At 34.4% G+C, this 24499-nt stretch overlaps 1 protein-coding gene across 1 annotated transcript in view; it reads left to right on the top strand.

Annotated features, from left to right (window-relative positions):
• Positions 1–21418, top strand: part of LOC132557825 (GPI ethanolamine phosphate transferase 1-like) — a 32707-nt gene extending 11289 nt beyond the window's left edge. Inside the window, exons 6-11 of the mRNA XM_060222351.1 lie at positions 755–854; positions 3886–3978; positions 4347–4402; positions 8900–8975; positions 20238–20354; positions 20692–21418. Of these exons, the coding sequence (XP_060078334.1) occupies positions 755–854; positions 3886–3978; positions 4347–4402; positions 8900–8975; positions 20238–20354; positions 20692–20859 (610 nt within the window). The 3' untranslated portion in view covers positions 20860–21418. The remainder of the gene's footprint in view (positions 1–754; positions 855–3885; positions 3979–4346; positions 4403–8899; positions 8976–20237; positions 20355–20691) is intronic.
• The last annotated feature ends 3081 nt before the right edge of the window (positions 21419–24499 follow it).

Here is a 24499-nt window from a genome sequence, read left to right on the forward strand (position 1 = left end):
ATTGTTTTGTGTTTTGTGTTTACAGTTTTGTGTTTGTGATTATAATTGTTTTGTGTTTTGTGTTTACAGTTTCGTGTTTGTGATTATAATTGTTTTGTGTTTTTTGTTTAAAGTTTCGTGTTTGTGATTATAATTGTTTTTTGTTTACAGTTTTGTGTTTGTGATTATAATTGTTTTGTGTTTTTTATTTACAGTTTCGTGTTTGTGATTATAATTGTTTTGTGTTATTTGTTTACAGTTTTGTGTTTGTGATTAAAATTGTTTTGTGTTTTTTGTTTACATTTTTGTGTTTGTGATTATAATTGTTTTGTGTTTTTTGTTTACATTTTTGTGTTTGATTATAATTGTTTTTTGTTTTTTGTTTACAGTTTCGTTTTTGTGATTATAATTGTTTTCATTTTCCAGTTCAGTTGACATTTTTTTGAGGGAATGTTGTTAAATTTATTGCAGTGCTTAGTAACGATTGTAATACAATGGTAATAATTAATGTACATTGTTCTTTTTTAGTAATTATTGTGAAACATTTATTATAGATGTACAATAATTGTACTGTTTAATAACAAATGTAACACAATTGTAATGAATGTACAATTATTGTACTGACCATTGTGGATTAAAATCCCAAATTGACATTCATTTTCTTCCTAAAACAAAGTTCTACATTCAAAATATTGTATTTAAGATATAGGAAGTTTGTAGAGTGATGTAATCAGTGTGTGAGCTGTCGTGTTAGTTATCCTTGACCAGATGTCAGACATGAGGGGCTGTTTGTGGTCACTCTCTCTTACCTTTTGTATTTCTGGCTACACCTGGAAAATAGAAGTAGTGGACAGATCAGCCAAATCAAACCAAAGGTTTGTATCATTGTATGTAGATATCTATTGATCGTAAATATTCTGAGCTTAATCCTGTACAAGTTTTTACTGTAGAGTTAGGCTGGCTAAGGTGTTTAGTGTATTACAGAGTGAGAAGTTCAGAGTTTTAAAAACTTGTTTTGATTAAGGTCTAAGAAACAGGGAATTTTATGCATCTGCTGCTGGTCTTCAATGCGATGGAGCTACGGCACCAAATATGATGAAAACTATTAAATTTCAGAAGTAGAACTTGTAGAGTTGATGATGAAGTCCAGTATTTGTTGAAAATGTTTATTCTTCTTATATTTATGTACAATATGTAGGTATGCTTTACACAATTAGCAATCATACATATTAACATAGTTACCGTTTTAAAATTAGTAATCATGCATATTACCATAGTTACCGTTTTAAAATTAGTAATCATGCATATTACCATAGTTACCATTATTAAAAAAATAGCAATCATACATATTACCATAGTTATCGTTTTAAAATTAGTAAACATGCAAATTACCATAGTTACCGTTTTAAAATTAGTAATCATAAATATTACCATAGTTACCGTTTTTTAAATTAGCAATCGTACATATTACCATAGTTACAGTTTTAAAATTAGTAATCATGTATATTACCATAGTTACCTTTTTAAAATTAGTAATCATGCTTATTACCATAGTTACCTTTTTAAAATTAGTAATGCATATTACCATAGTTACCTTTTTAAAATTAGTAATCATACATATTACCATAGTTACCGTTTTAAAATTAATCATGCATATTACCATAGTTACCGTTATTAAGAAAATTAGCAATCATACATATTACCATAGTAACCTTTTTAAAATTAGTAATCATACATATTACCATAGTTACCGTTTTAAAATTAGTAATCATGCATATTACCATAGTTACCGTTATTAAGAAAATTAGCAATCATACATATTACCATAGTTACCGTTTTAAAATTAACAATCACACATATTACCATTGTTTCCGTTTTAAAATTAGCAATCATACAGATTACCATAGTTACCGTTTTAAAATTAGCAATCACACATATTACCATTGTTACCGTTTTAAAATTAGCAATCATACAGATTACCATAGTTTCTGTTTTGAAATGAGTAATCATGCATATTACCGTAGTTACCTTTTTAAAATTAGTAATCATGCATATTACCATAGTTATGGTTTTGAAGTTAGTAATCATGCATATTACCATAGTTACCGTTTTAAAATTAGTAGTCATGCATATTACCATAGTTACCGTTTTAAAATTAGCAATCATACATATTGCTATAGGTACCCTTTTTTAAATTAGTAATCATGCATATTACCATAGTTACCGTTTTCAAATTAGTAATCATAGATATTACCAAAGTTACCGTTGTATAATTAGCGATCATACCTATAACCATGGTTATCATTAAAAAATTAGCAATTACAAAAATTAAATGGTATATTTGTAGTATTATCATTATTATTATCTTTATTTCCTCCAAATATGAAGATTTACAAAGAAAACTATATAAACTGCAATAAATTACATAAATTTACACACGTACACACCAACACGCACATACATATATATACAGTTACAATATGTTTTGATAGTTAATTAGAGGTATTTCACTACTTTCAACACATTTTCAAGATATAGGGTTTTGGTACTTATATGTACCAGAAAAACAGATTACTGATAATAGTTTTTCAACATTTGACATACATATGAGATAGCGCCTAATCTGAAATGTTCCATTTTCTCTGAAGATAAATCATACTTTAATAGACTGCCTAACCGAGCATTAGTTAATTCGAAATGCGATAAGTTATGTATATGGACACTGAATTGAATATCTGACATGTTAATAACATAGCACCATAATTCGTCTCTATTGTATGCATTTGTATCACAATTTAGAACAATATGAGTTATAGAATCATTGTAAAATTTTCCACAAACATGACACAATTCCGTATTGGTAGACCTGCGAGAGGTTACACACCATCTTAAAATACAATGTATAGATAAAGAGTACTGAGGATATTTTGCAGCAAGTTTCCATAAGCAATGTGACTCTAGCTTGTTATGAATCGACGCGAACCGGAAGTAGTCAAATATATATACGTACTTATTTACCAATGTTTTCCACTGTCGTTTACCAGGTAACGAGCCCGTTCTTATACAATCTGAAAAAATACCATACAATGTATACTTGCGTAGGATCCGTACAATATCTGGTATGAACCCACTTTGTTTTGCAGTACTCGTATTAAACATAAAATATCTAATGGCAAATATTTTATATACCAAAGTGCTAATGTTCATACTATATATTCGCCTCAAAAATAGTAACTTTCTTATATCAATATAAGCTTTAATAGATGTCCAACCTAATAATGAGTTACACATATCGGTTCTCGTCCTTTTTTCAAAACCTTGGATGGATTTAACAATAAAACTTTGTGCTCTTTCTAACATGGCTATTTCAGCTTTTGAGAGTATCCATAGTTCACAACCATACAACGCAGACGGATACACTTTAATATTAACCAGTTTAGCTACAGTAAGAGGGTTAAGTGCACTGGGGTGAGCACCAGATTTAAGGAGAGACATGGTACCAGATTGTAAATTGTTGCAAGCTCTTTCTGTTCTTTCAGTTGAATTACATCTACCATTTAACAGTATACCTACATGTCTAATTTCACTAACTACTGGCAGAATAGTATTATCATAATTATTACTATAGATACAGTTATAGATTTAATCGTACATATTACCATAGCAACCGTTGTAGCACTAGTAATCAATAAAAGGTTGAATGTCCGTATGTTAATTTGAACACGACCTTTGTGAACATTCTCAATAGAATAGTAATTAAATCCTCGCTGATTCTACCTTACACCAATATACATTGTATTTATAAATGAAGTTCAGGTCTTCAGATTTCCAACACTGAATCATTATATTTCATTATTTTATCATTTATTATGTTTAATGGACTTATATGTTATTTTATGGTTTCAGGTAGAATCTGTAGACTTTGTCTCGCCATTACTGCCTGAAATCAAACAACAGCGCCACCTGCAATTGGAAGACGTCCGCAGAGCTTTTTATTTTGTATCTTTTTCGTAGTGTTGTAAATGTACTTGAACATTCCTACAGCAGAATTTTTGATTGATGGCTCTTTATAGCAAGTTAAATTATTTTGGCAAAGTATCTAAGTGTTTACTCTTAATATAACTTAACTTTCTTTTCAGACAATTTGTTCTGGAAAGATTGATATTTTAGAAAATATTTGAAGAGTTAAAAAAAGTTCAGAATTGCAGTATTATATAATCTTCTTACCTCAAACAACATGTAATCTCATACTGACTACATGTCTTCATAATTGATTAAACATATATCTGAGCTACTGATCTACAGGGTAAACATGAAAGTAGGTGATTAATTGATGCAGTAAATGAAATATTTTCTTAACAAACAAGGTTTTCCTGATGCTGACTGGCTTTTTCGGCACTGGGAATATAGCCAGCATTAACAGGTATGTCGACTTTGAGATTAAATCAGTTTTACTAAAAACCATAACAGTTAAATCAATTTTTAATTTGTAATCCTAATTATTTGAGGAGGTTTGCCGTGAAAAGAAGTTTCAGATATAAATATGTGTTGTCGTGAGCCATTAAGATTTAATTGAGAAGATCTGGACTTTTTGCATTTCTAGTTACTGTTTTTGTCATTTTGTGTTCTTGACAAAACATTCTTGTCTTCACATCTAATAAGTACACATATTTTGTATAAATGTTCCTGTCGTGAAATGGCTCATTAAGAGATTCCATTGCCGTTATTGAACTAAGTTAATCTGACTGGTTCATTTAGTGTCACCTGTCTCTTTTGACCTAAGAAATGTGCAAAATGTAGATATATTGTCCAGCATTTACATAGCTAGTTTGGACATTGTACATTGTTCTCTGTCACCTAGTCAGCAAGCATGTGTGTTCACTGTAGGTTTATAGGATGGTAATAGTACATCTAATTTGTTATTATTGGTGTAAATCGGTGGAAACGTTCTTTACAAGACATATAGTAATGAATGTATAGAGTGGTGATAGGAAACAGGGATGTATTCGTGTGTAGGAGGTTTTCTATAATTACTAAATACATTTCATTCCACATGTAATGAAAGCAGCAATGTTTTTTGTATTAAATCTTGAAATTGTGTCTAATTTCTTGAAGACGGCAAATTATACGTCATTTTGTAGCTGCCAAGTTTATGAACAACGATGTCAAAATGTGCATTTCATTACAGTTTTCTGCAGTTCTCAGTGGTACCAGCACTATAATGTATTAGTTCATCACACTCTTGTCCCACCCATTGTCAGATTGGTGATTTCGTTGCGTGAAAACATGTTGTCTACATTCAGTTTAAACAGAGAAAGCCGTTCTTTAAACAAACACGTAAACATTGAGCATGATATAGCTTCATTATTGAATACCTGGTGGATTTACTCTATTTAAATACATGTATTTACCGCAAATGAATAAGTAGAGACAATTTAAAGTTAATGAAAGTTTTGAGTAATAACACGTATTGAACTAATATACATAATCAAAGACGATATGTATTGTTTAATTTGGTATCTGCTGACGTGTCTACAGCATTTTCATTTTTCTTTCACCACTAAAGTACGCTGTGAAAGAAATAAAAATTGAGTAAAAATGGGCAAGATGTTTTCTTGTTTTTATTTTCTGTAACGGATACTAGCTTAGTAGGTCTTACTGTTCATTAAATATTAATTAATGTCACTAGATTCATACTTTATCACACTGCACTTTCGCTAGGTTTTATATGATGTCGTAATGCAGTATAAGATACATTCATTATTAGTCACACTTAATCCTAACCATTAGTTTAAATTTAGATATTGTACACCTGCACGTCGTTGTAGGTTACCGTTCTATACATAATCTTTACGGTTTCAAAAAAGTTTTCCAAACTGAGTGTCGGTACCGAAAATGTGGACGGATTTCTGAAATCATTCTAAAGACAGCCAAGTTTGTGATTGACGAATGTCTTGCGCGAGGTAAAACGTCAAAATGACACCGATGGTATTTTGTACGTTGGAGACATTGAATGACGTCACATTTGATTGTAAAGTTACTTAAACAATTACAATACTCACCAAGTACCTTGTCACATTTTACTTTGCCATTGGCCTCAGTGGAAAGTTTGTCCGCGTTTCATCAACACTGATTTTTAATTCTTACTGGTTTTGTTTGCGTCACCGCAGACGGAGAAAATCTGTCGTTCGTTTGAATGTTTATCTAGATTGAAAGCTAGAATGCTTATCAGCTGAGTTTATGATGACATCTTGTTACTGTACAATATGACCAAATTAAATAATTGGGATGTAAATTTACAATTTACATAAAGTAGAGAGGACTACATGTATCAAGTCACATTCTACATACGGACACATATTACAAAATGTCTGTAACACTGTATAACAAATCCTGTGTCAGCGCAGCAATATTGCTACATTTTATTCTGGTATTTGTGATTATATTCCTCAATATGTCGTTTCTGATGGCCAGATTCTCACGGTAAAATGTAAAACTCAGTTTGTGTTTAACAGCGAAATATTCCACTAAAATCTACCAAACGCTTAGATCCTGATATATGCTGGTTTTAATTCAATTTAATCTGTAGTTTTAATGTGATGTGAGATTTAATGTAATGTACAATTTAATGTAATGTAAGATTAATATAATGTGGGATTAATGTAATGTTAGAGTAATATAATGTGATAATTAATGTAATGTGAGATTTATTGTTATGTGAGATTTAATGTTATGTGAGATTAATATAATGTGAGATTAATGTAATGTGATATTAATGTAATGTGAGATTAATATAATGTGAGATTAATGTAATGTGAGATTTATTGTTATGTGAGATTTAATGTTATGTGAGATTAATATAATGTGAGATTAATGTAATGTGAGATTAATGTTATGTGGGTTTTAATGTAATGTGAGATTAATGTAATGTGAGATTAATGTAATGTGGGTTAATGTGGGTTGTTAATGTAATGTGAGATTAATGTAATGTGAGATTAATGTAATGTGAGATTAATGTAATGTGGGTTTTAATGTAATGTGAGATTAATGTAATGTGAGATTAATGTTATGTGAGATTAATATAATGTGAGATTAATATAACGTAAGATTATTATTTTGTGAGTTTTGATATAATGTAAGTTTTAATGTAATGTGAGATTAATGTAATGTAAGATTGATGTAATGTGATGTTTAATGTGATGTGAGATTAATGTAATGTGATGTTTAATGTAATGTGAGATTAATATAATGTAAGTTTTAATGTTATGTGAGATTAATATAATGTGAGTTATAATGTAATGAAAGTTTTAATTTAACGTGATATTAATGTTATGTGAGTTTTAATGTAATGTGATGTTTTAATGTAATGTGAGATTAATGTAATGTAAGAGAGATTAATGTAATGTAAGATTAATGTTATGTGAGATTAATATAATGTGAGATTAATATAACGTGAGATTATTATTTTTTGAGTTTTGATATAATGTAAGTTTTAATGTAACGTGAGATTAATGTAACGTGAGATTAATGTAATGTGAGGTTAATATCATGGGAGTTTTAATGTAATAGAAAGTTTTAATGTAAAATGAGATTAATGTAGTGGGAGATTAATATAATGTGAGTTATAATGTAATGAAAAGTTATAATTTAACGTGAGATTAATGTAATGTGTGTTTTAATATAATGTGAGATTAATGTAATGTGAGTTTTTATGTGTGTTTTAATGTAACGTGAGATTAATGTAATGTGAGATTAATATAATGTGAGATTTAATGTTATGTGAGATTAATATAATGTGAGATTTAATGTAATGTAATGTGTGTTTTAATATGTGTTTTAATGTAACGTGAGATTAATGTACTGTGACATTAATATAATGTGAGTTTTAATGTAATGGAAGTTTTAATTTAACGTGAGATTAATGTAATGTGTGTTTTAATATAATGTGAGATTAATGTAATGTGGAGTTTTAATGTAACGTGAGATTAATGTAATGTGAGATTAATATAATGTAAGATTAATGTAATGTGAGTTTTAATGTGTGTTTTAATGTAACGTGAGATTAATGTAACGTGAGATTAATGTAATGTGAGATTAATATAATGTGAGTTTAAATGTAATGGAAGTTTTAATTTAACGTGAGATTAATGTAATGTGTGTTTTAATATAATGTGAGATTAAGGTAATGTGTGTTTTAATGTGTGTTTTAATATAATGTGAGATTAATATAATGAGAGTTTACATGTAATGTGAGTTTTAATGTAACGTGCGATTAATGTAACGTGAGATTAATGTAACGTGCGATTAATGTAATGTGAGATTAATGTAATGTGAGATTAATATAATGTGAGATTAATGTAATGTGAGTTTTAATGTGTGTTTTAATGTAACGTGAGATTAATGTAATGTGAGATTAATATAATGTGAGTTTTAATGTAATGGAAGTTTTAATTTAACGTGAGATTAATGTAATTTGTGTTTTAATGTAATGTGGGTTTTAATGCAATGTGAGTTTTAATGTAATGTGGGGTTTTAATCTAATGTGAGATTAATATAATGTGAGATTAATGTAATGTGATTAATGTAATGTGATTAATGTAATGTGAGTTTTATTGTAATGTAGGTTTAAATATAATTGAAGTTATTTTTGTGAATTAGTTTTGTTACATAGCCACGTAAGTGACTAAACAGCACTCTCTGTACCGTCGGCAGACACACACCAGACCATTTTCAACATGACTATTGTAATATGTTACGATCTACCTTAGGATTACATAATAGATAGAGGGAGATGAATCCACGAATAAAAAGTATATGAAAGTTGAAACTCGTATTTATGGTCGCCGTTGTGGGTGGGAGCGATAGGAGATTCTGTTTTTATACTAACATGTTAATTTATTTCCGTTTTATATCCTTCTAGTTTTGAACCAGCATCTGTGTACTGTTTTATGACTGTCTTCAGCCCGTTCACCATGGGAACTCTTATGATGTTAAAGGTAAGAATGCTATTCTCAGTAGTTTTTGTCGTGTCAATAAATCTCACACAAGTTAACATATTCAGTTGACATTGTTATAGTGTCGGCTAATAAAATAGCAATAAATAACACACATGCACTTCCATGTCATGAAAAATGGCTTCTATTTCAATACCGGGAATTCTAGTCATCACATGTTGCGCAACGAATTGGTTTTAAGCTCTCTGTTACGTGCTAACGTTATGCTAATTGCTCGTTGTCAGTATAAACATATCACCCCAAAACTTTCTGAAATTCATAATTGTATGGTATTGCTGCGATGTAACCTTACAAAAGTAAATGGTTTGTTACAAGCTCATTAAATGCAAACGGTGTAGGAATATTGAAAGTAACATACGCAAATTGAGTGAATTTTCCTGATTATGCTGGCATTCATGTGCCCGTGAATGTGACCTGCCAGGTTTATTGTCGGATGATTATCATGTGTAGACTTGCTGGATTAGAATATGGTTTATGCTTGGTTAGAATGTTATATCTAGAGGAGGTTCTATATTAGAAAGATTACATGGACGTTATATGTTGACGTACTGAATGTTTTCACTGATTTAGATACTTCACACATTTCGTTTGCTTATTCAGTAGTCACGTTCTTGTATCCCTTTGTTGTTTTTTTTTTTTTTTTTTTGAAACACAAAATTTTCTAACACGAGGTAAAACATCTGTTGCTGTTAGGTGTTACTACATCAGTATAAGTTGTGTTATTACTATTTTGTATACCTCGCATTAAGTACGAATAAACTTTATAAAAAATATTACTTAAGCAGATCCACTCTGTAAACGCTTTCAGCATTGAACTGACTGACATGTCTACCAATGTATATACATTGAACTAAAGTTTGCTAACTCCCACACATGCATTACACCTTGTCCAAAATGGCTTATATATAAAATACCTGTTCCCACCTCAAACAGATTCCCGTACCAAAACGTTTACTGTTTTACAAATGCACTTTATTTCTACTCACCTCGTACTTTTGATTGAACGTTTGATTTTTTTTTCGCTTTAGTCAAAGAGGTCTGGCATTACATGCATGTCACAATTTAATTCAGGGTTTAGTATATACAAATGTAATTCAAATCGTTTTTAAATTTTGCAACTTTGAACTAATTCAATTTCAAAAATAATTTTATAAAAAAAGATTGTGGGTTACATTTTCCCATCTAAGATTTAAAATTTCCTCAGTCGTCTCCACTGTCTTTTGCATCACTGACAAAGTTCTAGAAGGACGAATTAGCTGTACGGAGCAATTTGATGCTAATAACTTGTGTGTCTCTTGTACCATTGCTTAACGAGGTCACGGGTGGTTAGGGGAAAGCATTATCTAATTCAATGACATTACTGCGTGGACTTCATTTAGATCTAAAATCACGAAAACACTATCATGATAAAACAAGACCAAAATAAGCATTTACACGAAGACGACTTAAAAAATTAAAAAAAAAAAAATACAAGAAGAATAACACCAGGTGTTCCGGAAGGATGCGCCTCTTATGGTGCATTGACGTCTAAATCTTACATATACAAAAAGCAACGACCTTGACCTTGGGACCCTTAATGATGTAATTGTTTATGGGATATCATGCTGGATATAAGGTCGTCATGTTGATCTCACTGAGAAGTATTTTATGTCATCGTGCGATAAAAGTATTCCGTTGTTTATCTTTTTCTCATTTGGGAACGTGACACTACTTACTTGGATTGATCAAGGTTTACATGACGGATGTCGTCGATGGAGTAGAAGACGCTATCTCTTCCTGAACACATGGTCTTATTCTCATTGTACTCATTGAGTCTCTGTTTACCTTTTTCATATTTTGCTTTAGGTTTATGGAATTTGAGTTTGGATTGTGATTATGTTGTCATGTTGGTAGTTTCTTGTTGTTTTGTTCACTGCAGCTTTCAACTTTGTGATATCAGACATTATTGTACACGGTGTCATTAAGATACTGAAATATGTCAGTGCTTTCTGGAAGTCTAAACACACGTTATCTACATTAGTAAAATATCTTTCTGGTGAAGTATTAATTATGTATGGGTGTATAACGTGTTTACTGCGTGAAATATTACATACAGGTGTCAAAGTTCTTCGCAATCCAGATTCCGGCCTCTCTTACTGCCATTTTGTTTTTGTTGTTTTTTTTTCATTTGTTACAAATATAATTGAATACCAGACTTTCTGATCAAAACATCACTTGGAAGAGTACATAACCTTATCTTGGGTTTGTCCTCCCAACGTTTATTTTCCTGCTCAGTGATGTAGTATTATGCCATCACGTTTGGCTCATTCCTGTTCTGTTTTATCAACTGTGTTGTATCACATATAAGTACATTTTCAACAGAAACCAGATGAAGTAGTGCTAGCATCCTGAATGAAATGTAACCTAATGTGTTCAATACGTTGTGGCGTTGTGAAATGTACAATCTCATTTATCATGATAGTTATTCATTCAGATTATGTCGCCTTTTAACCAGGCATATTACTGTTATTATCATATTTCACTGTTGAAATTGTATAACGATTGTGGACAAATGTTTGCTGATATCATTGGATATCTTACAGCCTTATGTCATGTGTAATGACTGTTAGGTCCTTATTCAATTCGGCATTATAACGAATGGTGCATAGATAGTTGTTGAATGTCATCTATCGTCCGGCATAAGAACATGTTCAGTAGACAGTTCCGTGTAAGCCAATTAAAAAGTCATATTAAGTCTGGAATAAGATACACGCAGTCGTTCGTATGTTATACAGCAGTAAATTGTCATATATTGTCTAAAAGTGACACATTGAGTCGTTTGCATGTTGTAAGACTTAATTGTCTGAAAGTGACACATTGAGTCGTTTGCATGTTGTAAGACGTAATTGTCTGAAAGTGACACATTGAGTCGCTTGCATGTTGTAAGACGTAATTGTCTGAAAGTGATACATTGAGTCGTTTGTCATACGACATAATCGTCTAAAAGTGACACATTGAGTCGTTTGCATGTTGTAAGACTTAATTGTCTGAAAGTGACACATTGAGTCGTTTGCATATTGTAAGACGTAATTGTCTGTCTGAAAGTGACACATTGAGTCGTTTGTCATACGACATAATTGTCTAAAAGTGACACATTGAGTCGTTTGCATATTGTAAGACGTAATTGTCTGAAAGTGACACATTGAGTCGTTTGTCATAAGACATAATCGTCTAAAAGTGACACATTGAGTCGTTTGCATGTTGTAAGACTTAATTGTCTGAAAGTGACACATTGAGTCGTTTGTCATACGACATAATTGTCTGAAAGTGACACATTGAGTCGTTTGCATATTGTAAGACGTAATTGTCTGAAAGTGACACATTGATTAAGACATAATCGTCTAAAAGTGAAACATTGAGTCGTTTGAATGTTGTAAGACTTAATTGTCTGAAAGTGACAAATTGAGTCGTTTGCATGTTGTAAGACTTAATTGTCTGAAAGTGACACATTGAGTCGTTTGAATATTGTAAGACTTAATTGTCTGAAAGTGACACATTGAGTCGTTTGTCATACGACATAATTGTCTAAAAGTGACACATTGAGTCGTTTGCATGTTGTAAGACTTAATTGTCTGAAAGTGACACATTGAGTCGTTTGCATGTTGTAAGACATAATTGTCTAAAAGTGAGACATTGAGTCGTTTGCATGTTGTAAGACTTAATTATCTGAAAGTGACACATTGAGTCGTTTGAATATTGTAAGACTTAATTGTCTGAAAGTGACACATTGAGTCGTTTGCATATTGTAAGACATAATTGTCTGAAAGTGACACATTGAGTCGTTTGTCATACGACATAATTGTCTAAAAGTGACACATCGAGTCGTTTGCATGTTGTAAGACTTAATTGTCTGAAAGTGACACATTGAGTCGTTTGCATATTGTAAGACGTAATTGTCTGAAAGTGACACATTGAGTCGTTTGTCATACGACATAATCGTCTAAAAGTGACACATTGAGTCGTTTGCATGTTGTAAGACTTAATTGTCTGAAAGTGACACATTGAGTCGTTTGCATATTGTAAGACTTAATTATCTGAAAGTGACACATTGAGTCGTTTGCATATTGTAAGACATAATTGTCTGAAAGTGACACATTGAGTTGTTTGTCATACGACATAATTGTCTAAAAGTGACACATCTAGTCGTTTGAATGTTGTAAGACTTAATTGTCTGAAAGTGACGCATTGAGTCGTTTGCATGTTGTAAGACGTAATTGTCTGAAAGTGACACATTGAGTCGTTTGTCATACGACATAATCGTCTAAAAGTGACACATTGAGTCGTTTGAATATTGTAAGACGTAATTGTCTGAAAGTGATACATTGAGTCGTTTGTCATACGACATAATCGTCTAAAAGTGACACATTGAGTCGTTTGTCATACGACATAATTGTCTAAAAGTGACACATTGAGTCGTTTGCATGTTGTAAGACTTAATTGTCTGAAAGTGACACATTGAGTCGTTTGCATATTGTAAGACTTAATTTTCTGAAAGTGACACATTGAGTCGTTTGCATATTGAAAGACATAATTGTCTGAAAGTGACACATTGAGTCGTTTGTCATACGACATAATTGTCTAAAAGTGACACATCTAGTCGTTTGCATATTGAAAGACGTAATTGTCTGAAAGTGACACATTGAGTCGTTTGTCATACGACATAATCGTCTAAAAGTGACACATTGAGTCGTTTGCATGTTGTAAGACTTAATTGTCTGAAAGTGACACATTGAGTCGTTTGCATATTCTAAGACTTAATTGTCTGAAAGTGACACATTGAGTCGTTTGCATATTGTAAGACATAATTGTCTGAAAGTGACACATTGAGTCGTTTGTCATACGACATAATTGTCTAAAAGTGACACATCGAGTCGTTTGCATGTTGTAAGACTTAATTGTCTGAAAGTGACACATTGAGTCGTTTGCATGTTGTAAGACATAATTGTCTAAAAGTGAGACATTGAGTCGTTTGCATGTTGTAAGACTTAATTATCTGAAAGTGACACATTGAGTCGTTTCGTTTGACTTAATTGTCTGAAAGTGACACATTGACATATTGTAAGACGTAATTGTCTGAAAGTGACACATTGAGTCGTTTGTCATACGACATAATTGTCTAAAAGTGACACATTGAGTCGTTTGCATATTGTAAGACGTAATTGTCTGAAAGTGACACATTGAGTCGCTTGCATGTTTTAAGACATAACGTTCGTACATTGAGTGAAGCCTTTCTGGATTGGGCGGGTTTTGATATGGTTGTAACAGACATAATCATAGGTCTGGTTAAAATATGTGCCATTTCCCTATCTTAATATTATCACAAAAGTTACAAATTCTATAATGGGCCGGGGAGGCTTAATGCCTAGATGACTTTTTCAGATGTGTGATGTGAAACTCATACTTCCCCTGAAATGCTATCACTTTACTGCAGTATTATTAAAGTCACATGTTTTGACTATGGACTATCCGTTTATTCTAAAACCATCTTCCTGAACACCAAGCTTACAAATAAATCTTTTCGCAGTCGTAGGGAAGTGGTATATGGTTATCAATTAACTAATGTTTTGGGTCATTTACATATCATATATGATGAGTGTGTTTAACAGATAGGGCCAACCTAGCCGCACACACTTTGATAGAATAGACATTGAAGAGATGTGGAGACGCAAGGCTGTTACCGTAAAACGTGTTTATGAAATCTCTCAGCAAATTATAGTATTTTAATGGTATAACGATGGGGGAATGCTGACTTAACACGCATTCTGTGTTATGTCAAACATGCTTTTTTATATCTATTTTAACAGTTCAAGTTTCTGTAAATCTTGTAAGTGCAGAAATACTTTGCTTTATTAGCTGTAAAGGTACATTACTTTAAAGGGATACTCCTCCATTATTGAGACCGATAATGTCGCCTATAAAGTCACATGACTTTTACAGAAATGTATTTTCTTTTCTCTTCAACATTGCAGATGATTAGGATCTTTGGTATACTGTTGTAAACCCGGTCATTTTAAAGTATGACATAATTTTATATTAGGGTTATATTAAGAATTTGACTGTAGTGTAACGATATAGTATACAGAAAATAGACTAGGTGTGTGCAACCTTGAGTTTAACTACATGTCGATAAGAGAGTAGGTAAAATCAGACATAGATAAAAGCCTGTTTATAGCAGATTCAGCCTGTGATTTAATTACCTCAACAAGCTGTTAATTCGGTACAAGGCTAGCATACCGAAATTCTAAAACATCAAAGATCTGTAATCCATCTAACTTTCACGGAAAATATTCAGAGATGGATCGTGTTTCAATAATGTCTTTTTTATCTCTAAAGCTATGTACAATAAATGTATCACTTAAATAGTATATACTACGAATGTTCCATCTCGTTTACTATAAATTTGAAGAGAAGTATAAATAAACCACACACAACATACACGTTTATGTGTAAACTTTACAGATTTTTCTAATATTTTTGGCGTTTATATGCAGATTTATCAGCGTTTTGGATTATTTGAAGGTTGTTTACCCTGGGCACGATAATACCCAGGTGCGGAGTTATATATACACTCAGCTGATAACGCCTTGGGTATATGTGTTTTATGTAACAGGTGATATGTTTGTATATGGAATACACAACTGGTGCTATATATCACACACACACACCAATAAATCAACAGTCATATTTTTGACAGATTGTTTTACAAATTACTGTTGTGTTGGAGCCGAGGAAGAGGGCTGTTAATGTATAATGATTTAGGATGCTATGATCTACGTGAACTTTTATGCTCCTTCCCACGAAGTCAGACTTTTGCGTTTTACATAGCTAAGAAACATTAAATAATTCTGCCTTATAAGTGATTTTATCTTTCATTCTCGATTTTAAGAACAGCGTAATCTACACTCTTCACGCGATTTGACTATTACACCACTCAACGTTTCACAACCACCAGAACACGAACTGATGAGTTTGCGTCCGTAGTCCGTATGGCTTCACAGTTCAGCGGGAATGGCGGTCAGTGCTATGATAAGTGCGCCCTTTGCTACATAATGTAGCTAACACGACTTCGAGGCTTTGAGGCGTGACATAAAGGTGTTACACTGAGCTTCTAAAGTTACTTAACCGGTGGTCACACGACGTGACTATGTGAACAACGACCATGACATGGAGTGGTACTCCATCTCTGTGGTCCTATCTCTTGTCACACGATATAACTCTGTATTGACACTACTCCATGAGATGGAGTGGTACTCAATCTCTGTGACCCTATCTCTTGTCACACGATATAACTCTGTAATGACACTACTCCATGAAATGGAGTGGTACTCAATCTCTGTGACCCTATCTCTTGTCACACGATATAACTTTGTATTGACACTACTCCATGACATAAAGTGGTACTCAATCTCTGTGACCCTATCTCTTGTCACACAATATAACTCTGTATTGACACTTTTCCCTGAGATGAGTGGTACTCAATCTCTGTGGCCCTATCTCTTGTCACACGATATAACTCTGTATTGACAGTATTTGATGAGATGAATGGTACTCAATCTCTGTGGCCCTATCTCTTGTCACACGATATAACTCTGTATTGACACTACTCCATGAGATGGAGTGGTACTCAATCTCTGTGACCCTATCACTTGTCACACGATATAACTCTGTATTGACACTATTTGATGAAATGAGTGGTACTCAATCTCTGTGGACCTATCTCTTGTCACACGATATAACTCTGTATTGACACTACTCCATGAGATGGAGTGGTACTCAATTTCTGTGACCCTATCTCTTGTCACACGATATAACTTTGTAATGACACTACTCCATGACATAAAGTGGTACTCAATCTCTGTGGCCCTATCTCTTGTCACACGATATAACTCTGTATTGACACTATTCCATGAGATGGAGTGATGAATATATGGTATACCTATTATTTCAACATATGATGCGACTCGCGCACCCATAACTCTACCTCAGACCAACTTCCTCGATGTCTGCCCTAGATACTGTCATCCTAAGTGCTTTATGTATTGAATTGCAGTCCTGTCTTGTCAGAACCGTTGATATGTTATTTAACACTATCACGTTATGACCTGTTTATCTTGACATAATCTGAAAACACAATAAACTACACATCGCTTGTTGTACACGTTAGAAAATAGTTGCCCCAGTCTTCCATTGGTTTCACGGTACAGTATGGTATTAATAATGTTCCCATGATAATGCGTATCTCCGACTGCTCGATAGGACATTATCAAGCGTTATTCACTGCTTAGCGCTGCTGTGTGTCTGTACTGTGCTGTTATGGACTGTTGATCTGAATTAAGATTTAAAACCGTATCAGCATTTTGTTTTCAAGTATTATCTCTGTTGTGACAAACGTCATGAAAGTGATGTATCGATGATGCTTGGCCACCATGCTCGACTCAAGAGAGGCCTGGTTCGTTCCCACCTACTTCGTTATTTGATTGAATGATAATTCTTGACATAACAAACTATACGAATGGACAAATACTCTATAGATGTGGAAACAAATAAATGTTCAGATTATTTCAAATATGACATCTTGTATTTGAAGCTTGGTCGATTGGTAAAACTTTAATCTCTGCTTCTGTCGTTACGCTTCAATGTGTTTGAGTTTCTCTAGAACCTAGGTACCGCATGATTTGACAACAATAAAACTTTTCCCCGTTTATTGGTAGTGCTATATACACTGTAACGGAAAATCATTATTTTAACAGAGAAACTTTTGTCAGGAATATGCCATATATTTGCGAACTGAATATTTACGTTATAGTTGCATGCTAGAGACTGGAATATCTCAGAGTAATGTAGCAAGACAGTTCGGAGTGCATATTGATACGAACAATATTTTGTGGATGTATTATCAGCAAATGAACGCATCACGTGACCGCCCACGAACATGGCGTATACACGACCGCTGTATTTGCGTTATTGGTTCGAGTCCTCTACATTGACCGCTAGTACCAGGACTGTCGGAAACAGTCCAACATTCGCCCTCGACATCCAGTTATTTCTGTCCAGTTTTGTTTCAACATCATAGACATGCGCGCTACAGTGTTAAAATAGTTATCTATGGTTCAGTAACAGGGACTGATCTGAAATGCTATACAAAGCCTTGACCTTTCACCTTGAAAACAGTAATGTTCTTGTTCAGGTGAACTGTGGACCGAGAGAACGTTACACAGCACCAAATAGGACATGGTTTTGCGTTGCTTTACAACGCATGGAAGGACGTGTTTAGTTAAAGCGGAAGACAACTTGACCGTTTTGCGCTAAAGTGACGAAATATCCGTATTAACTGGCTCTACATCGAGTAAGTTTGGGATGAAATGTAGCGACATCTACGTCAGGAGCAAAACCTTCCTGCGACGCTGGACGCATTGCGTTTGTACATTGTCAGACATATGGATCCGTTCCCTGCGTCGTTGATGTGTGCTTGGGTATGCATCCATGTGAATGATGCACATATACGGTTTTGAACTTCAAAGTGGATTTGCACCAGGATTGAAAATCAAGAACACGACAGAATCTTCTACATCAGGTTTCAAATTCCCAATTGTGACCGATGATAGCAGTTTTTTTAAATTTAAAGACAAGAATTCATCAACATATCTGAAAGTGAAATAAAGCGACTTTGCAAGGTAATTGTGACCTGCATTGAGAAGCTCTTTAATCAATTAAGTCTCGTATGAAATCCAAAATCACGTCAGCCGGCAGAGGGGCACAATTAGTTCCCATCGGAATGCCAATAGATTGTTGGAAGAGCTTACCACTAAATTCGACGAAGATGTTGTCAACCAGAAATTAGATCATGCATTTGACGTTGGTTGTCGCTCTTTTGTGATCATCAAAGGAGCGTATCAGTCTGTGATTGGTTAGTGTTAGTGAGTGAAATACGCTCTAGACCAATCAAATTACTTTGCTTGTGCGTAATCCTTGGAATATCGAGTATGGTCCAGGGGTACAGAGAGCCATACTGAATGTAACCCCTTGGGTATTATTATAATGTTATCTACGTGTTCGGAACACCAACTCGCTAGAATTTTGTGACGTCATAATATCGCTCGTCTGGGAAGTTACTTGCCGAACAATATGGCATCAGTGTGTAAATGGAATAAGGACAGGCATGCGTTAAACTTTACAACGCATCGCACTGCTTTATTGTTTCGCTATCTGCTGTTAAATAAATGTGTTTTGGGTCACGTCACACGTGGTTGTTATAAGTAAATACTATTTCATACTAATCTGACAAGTAACATGTTGTCAGGGCAGGTTTACTGGGAAAGCTACGCTGTAGTGTAGACAAATAAAACTCGCTCTGTTTCATTACATTTTTGGTTTAGTATCTGGAGGATCGTACTTTTCGTTTGCTATAAGGGTAGAGTTATGTAAGTTATGTGAATATCGACGATCTTGGCTGTTCACACAACACTGACAGGTGGAAACAGGTGTCTTGCCCTTGTCGATTGGGTGAGATATGTCGATCGAGAGCACAGTTGTCTGATTGGCACGGGTGCTGCTCCCAGGCAGGTCCGAAATTGCGGACGTGTTGACAGACTGTGTACTGCATCAGCACTACTGTTTATCAGTCGTGTCGTTACGGCGTTGGCTCGCTTATACTTTGCTTAATGATTGTGCAATGTGCGTAGCACCTGCTTCAAGGCTGTCTCAATATTAAAAACATGACCTTGTCAAAGAGGTTGAGTAGAATACCGGGTTTCCTGATGGGGAAGAGGAGTTGGAAAAATCTTGTATTGCTGTCTAATTACAATACCCGTCTTATATAAAAACGCGTACACGTCAAAATTCGTGTCTTTTTTGTATGTAACTAAGTGTCACATTCCAGTTGTTTGCATGACACTGAAACAAAAACCATTCTAAATTAGTATATTTGATGGACGTAAAATACATTTCCTCCTACGAAATTCACCATATGTTAATTTTCCTTCCTATCCGCTCACTCATACCATCGGTTTTTGCCGGTAAATCATTAGGTGCAGCCATTCAATGAAATAAAAGCACAGTTTGGAATATTATCGAACCAATATGATTTAGCGTTACAGACTTAACCTAACGTGATGGTGGTGCTTGATTAACGTTTAATAATCCCTAACCAATAGGGAGATTTTTATATAAAACACGTTTTAAAGTGCTGCTTTCTTTTGATTTCAGAATGTAATACCATTCGTGCTTGTGACATGCACGTTCAGGGCCATCCATATTACTACGCATGTCCCGATCAGAGCATTATTCCTACTGGTACTCGCCATGTCAGACTTCATGGCCATGGTAAGTTATTTTTGGTAGTGTTTATATTCTTGATTTGAAGTATTACAACATTGGACATAAAGCCAGGATTATATCACGCTCCTATAAAAATGTCCTCACAGGTTTTGGTGTATTATTATTTTTAACCTATATTTTAATTTGTTGAACGATTCCTGGCAGTTAAGTAATCAATGTTTTAAATGCATGATAATCTGTATAATTTTACTCAAATTGTCATGTTCAAGGTATTTGTCTTTATTTGAACACTCGTCATTGATCATAACATATTTAATTACTAATATTGTTATATTACCCTATTTGGAGATTTCATTTAAATGCATTGATATATTTTTTTCAGAACTTTTTTTTCCTGGTCCGTGATTATGGTAGTTGGCTCGAGATTGGTACAAGCATCAGTCATTACGTCATTGTTATGTGTATGATCATATTCCTTATGTTGTTGTTTGGCCTGTCTCACGGGCTAACCACATTCTCAGTGATACCCCGTAAAATTCATAGGAACTAAAATGGCTTACCATATTCCCTGTGATACCACGGAGAGTGCACATGAACTTGGCTGTCTTTACACATTCACAGTGATGCCTCGCAAAGTCCACAGGAACAGAACTTGGTTATCACTTTCCCTGTGATACCACAGATCAAAACTGGTTTTTCACATTTTCCGTGAAAGTAAACAAAGCTAAAAGGAAGTTAACGGGTTCACTATATTCTAGTTCCGCCACAACGTTCAGGGAACAGTACGAGTTCAGAAACAAAAAGTTTTATAACGTTTTATAAAAAGAGATAATGGCGAATTTACATTCTTGTAATAAAAAGGAAATTTTGAACTGCGACGCATCCGTCTACATGTGTTTAGAAATCAAATGCAGAAATACAGTTAAATGTCCATTGATTTGATAAACAATTTCCTAAGCATGTATAATGCATAGTAATCGAAAATGCGACGTTCATACTTAACAAATGATTACATTTGTTGCTCATAAATACTGCTCCTTGCAAGATGTTCTTTCCCTATAAACGAGAACTTCCTATCTAATTTAATGAGCTCAGACTTTCATTGATACTACGGGTTTGTTTTGTAAAATAAAAATATTGGCATGAAAGCTTGAAGCACATTATCATTAAGACACATTTTCGGGGTATAAAGGTCACTACACCGCTGCTTTATTAACATAGTGTGAGAGGATCTCTACCGAAACGTCACCATTCATTGTATCAACATTTAGTGTATTTCTTATTAAGTCAAACTCAATGTACTGTTACAGCGGTAAAATGTTTCAGATTAAAATCTACGGACCTACGAGGAGCTGGGTGATGCTTTCGTTAGCAGATACATCTGTACTTGAGAGCATTTGGATGGTATTTTTGTGTGCGTTTTTACACGAAAAGTTTTCTTTCTGGTTTCCAGATGAACATCAGCTAGAACTTTTCACGTATGCATTTAATGGAGAGCTTAATACGTAAACTACACGATGTTTTATTCGTTCTTTTGCGTTAAGATGATGAAATGTCGGTCTAATTTGACCGATATTTTAGTTCGGACTCAAAAGTTTTACTATAAAACATTACATTTGATTTTGGATTACCGGTGTGAAGTTGCTTAATGAATAAATGATAATCTCGTCCCATAAATACGTGTAAAATGATTTTCTGAAAAATATAATGTAAGTGATTTAGGAATAATTGAAGGGAATTAAAAGATAACTTTGTAATCTGAAATTGAGATGGACTGACCGTGGGCGCTGGCTAGTCAATACCGGATATGTCCCCCATTCGCTCTCTCCACAGTCATAATTCTCCTAGGCACGAAGTTCATGAGCAACCTTATCCTCCTCATTGGGATGTTGGCCTATTCTTCCAAGAGGGCTGCTCTCAATTGGGCCAGAGTAACGGAGAGACTGGCGTCGTCGAACCTGTCTAACCAGCTGGTCCAACAAGTGGTAATAGGGAATAGGTTGGGGATGTATGATGGCCAGTTTAGTGGGTGGATATTTTTGTTAGTGAGAAAGTCGCGACAGATCCTCGCTACATGGGGTCAAGCTTTAATGTGAGGTTGTTTTGCTGTAATAGTGGGGCAACATGGGGTCGGAGGATCTCATCTCTATACTTAGCGGCAGTTCAATTACACTATACCAGAACCAGCTACTCAACAGTCGGCTAAACGTTCTCCACGACGTCGGTATACACGACGTCGACCGCCTGCTCGAAACAGGGTGAACCGGGACTTATTAGTAAACAAGACCCGCCTCCACTGCCTCAATGAGATAATTCTGGGAGCATGTGCCGCATCCCAAACCATCCGACGCTGGCGACGAGCAGCGATAAGGGGCAGACCTACACACGGGTGACGTGCCCGCAGACCAACTTCCAACAATCGTTTCCTTACAGTTTTGGCATCGGTAGGACGGTAATGAGTACCTATGGTATGAAGGGCAGATGTAATGGCAGTAAGATGCCGACTGTACAAATGCGCGAGACGAATAAACCTGCCCTGACCTTGTGACGTCACGCGCCGACGCCAATACCTAGGTCTATCAGCAACCCGCCCAGTTTCCCTTTAACACCTAACAAGACGTTATATAGTGCAAACATGGACACCGAAATGTCTGGCAACCTTTGACCTTGCATAATTATCGCAATGGCCTGACCCCTCTGAACTTCCGTCAGTCGTGTCATTGTTTAATTAATGAAGAGTACCTATGGTATGCCGATCAGTGTAATTCAATGTCACAACACTGCTGTGCACGAGATTTTCCCGTTTCGTGCTTTCCCCGGAAGACATCGTCACGCAATGCAATAATGCTACATTCGAAACAGGACCACGTGCACTGTAACCTTCAGAGTCGCTTGATCGATTTTCACTGTTTTTGAACGACGTGTTCGCTAAATATTGCCAATAATGTCACCCAGCTTCTCATTATCCCTTGAGTATATGTTTGAAAACTCCAAAAGTAACCTGTATCCTGTACTATGAACTATTCTATTATCCTTGTCATGGGTGTGAGCTAGGATGAACATCTTAACCCAAAACTTGTTCAAAACCTTTAATAAATTATCAAATTGGGTCAAGTCCTCTTCATTAAATTCTACTGCGTGTCTTGAACTTAAATATAGAGCTAAGTATTACACATATAAAAAGTTATGGAAGTTTAACTGAAGGGGGGGTGTTAATATTTTTTTTCAAATTAAACAAAATTTCAACAAATTCAAGGTTTGAAAAACTGTTTGACAACATTTTAGTTGCTGTTCACCTCAAATATGAACGCATTTCATTTTGGTTATTAAGTTTACTTAAAGTACCGAAAATTTCATCAAAATCCGGGACTGGTTAAATTGTTCCAGGGACAGATTTTCTTATGATGTCAGATTCAAAAAAATATTTCAAATTTTATCAGCATGTTGTCCTTTTCTTTATGGAACAGAAACAAAAGGGCGTGGCTATTATATGCATGTGTTGAAACACTGGCAAAGATTGCTTTAATCTAAATTCATACTCCCAAATAATTTCTGATAATGATTGTTGCCATACTTCAGGCATACTATGATAGTAACTCACAAACATTAATCACTTTTGTCAATTCAGATTGATTGATACAGCAGCTGATTTTACCAAACGGGAGCTGTTATATTCTGTAGTCTACTATTGGTACTTTTCACTAAAATTGCACATTTAGTACAACACCTTAGTTATCTAAGCTTATTCCTAAGTTTTGTTGTTTCTACATTTGCGGGAGTATCTACCCAAGACACAGAACACCTTACCTGTGTTTCAATGTTTCTTTATCTGCTGGAGTACCTACCCTAGTCACAGAACACCATTACCTGTGTTTCAATGTTTCTATATCTGCTGGAGTATCTACCCCAGACACAGACCACCATGACCTGTGTTTCAATGTTTCTATATCTGCTGGAGTATCTACCCACGACACAGAACACCATTACCCGTGTTTCAATGTTTCTTTATCTGCTGGAGTATCTACCCAAGACACAGACCACCATGACCTGTGTTTCAATGTTTCTATATCTGCTGGAGTATCTACCCACGACACAGAACACCATTACCCGTGTTTCAATGTTTCTTTATCTGCTGGAGTATCTACCCAAGACACAGAACACCATTACCTGTGTTTCAATGATTCTATATC

This window comes from Ylistrum balloti, unplaced genomic scaffold (genome assembly GCF_031769215.1).
Source record: "Ylistrum balloti isolate Yb309-2 unplaced genomic scaffold, AGI_CSIRO_Ybal_v1 Utg370728, whole genome shotgun sequence".
NCBI classification, from domain to species: Eukaryota; Metazoa; Mollusca; class Bivalvia; order Pectinida; family Pectinidae; genus Ylistrum; species Ylistrum balloti.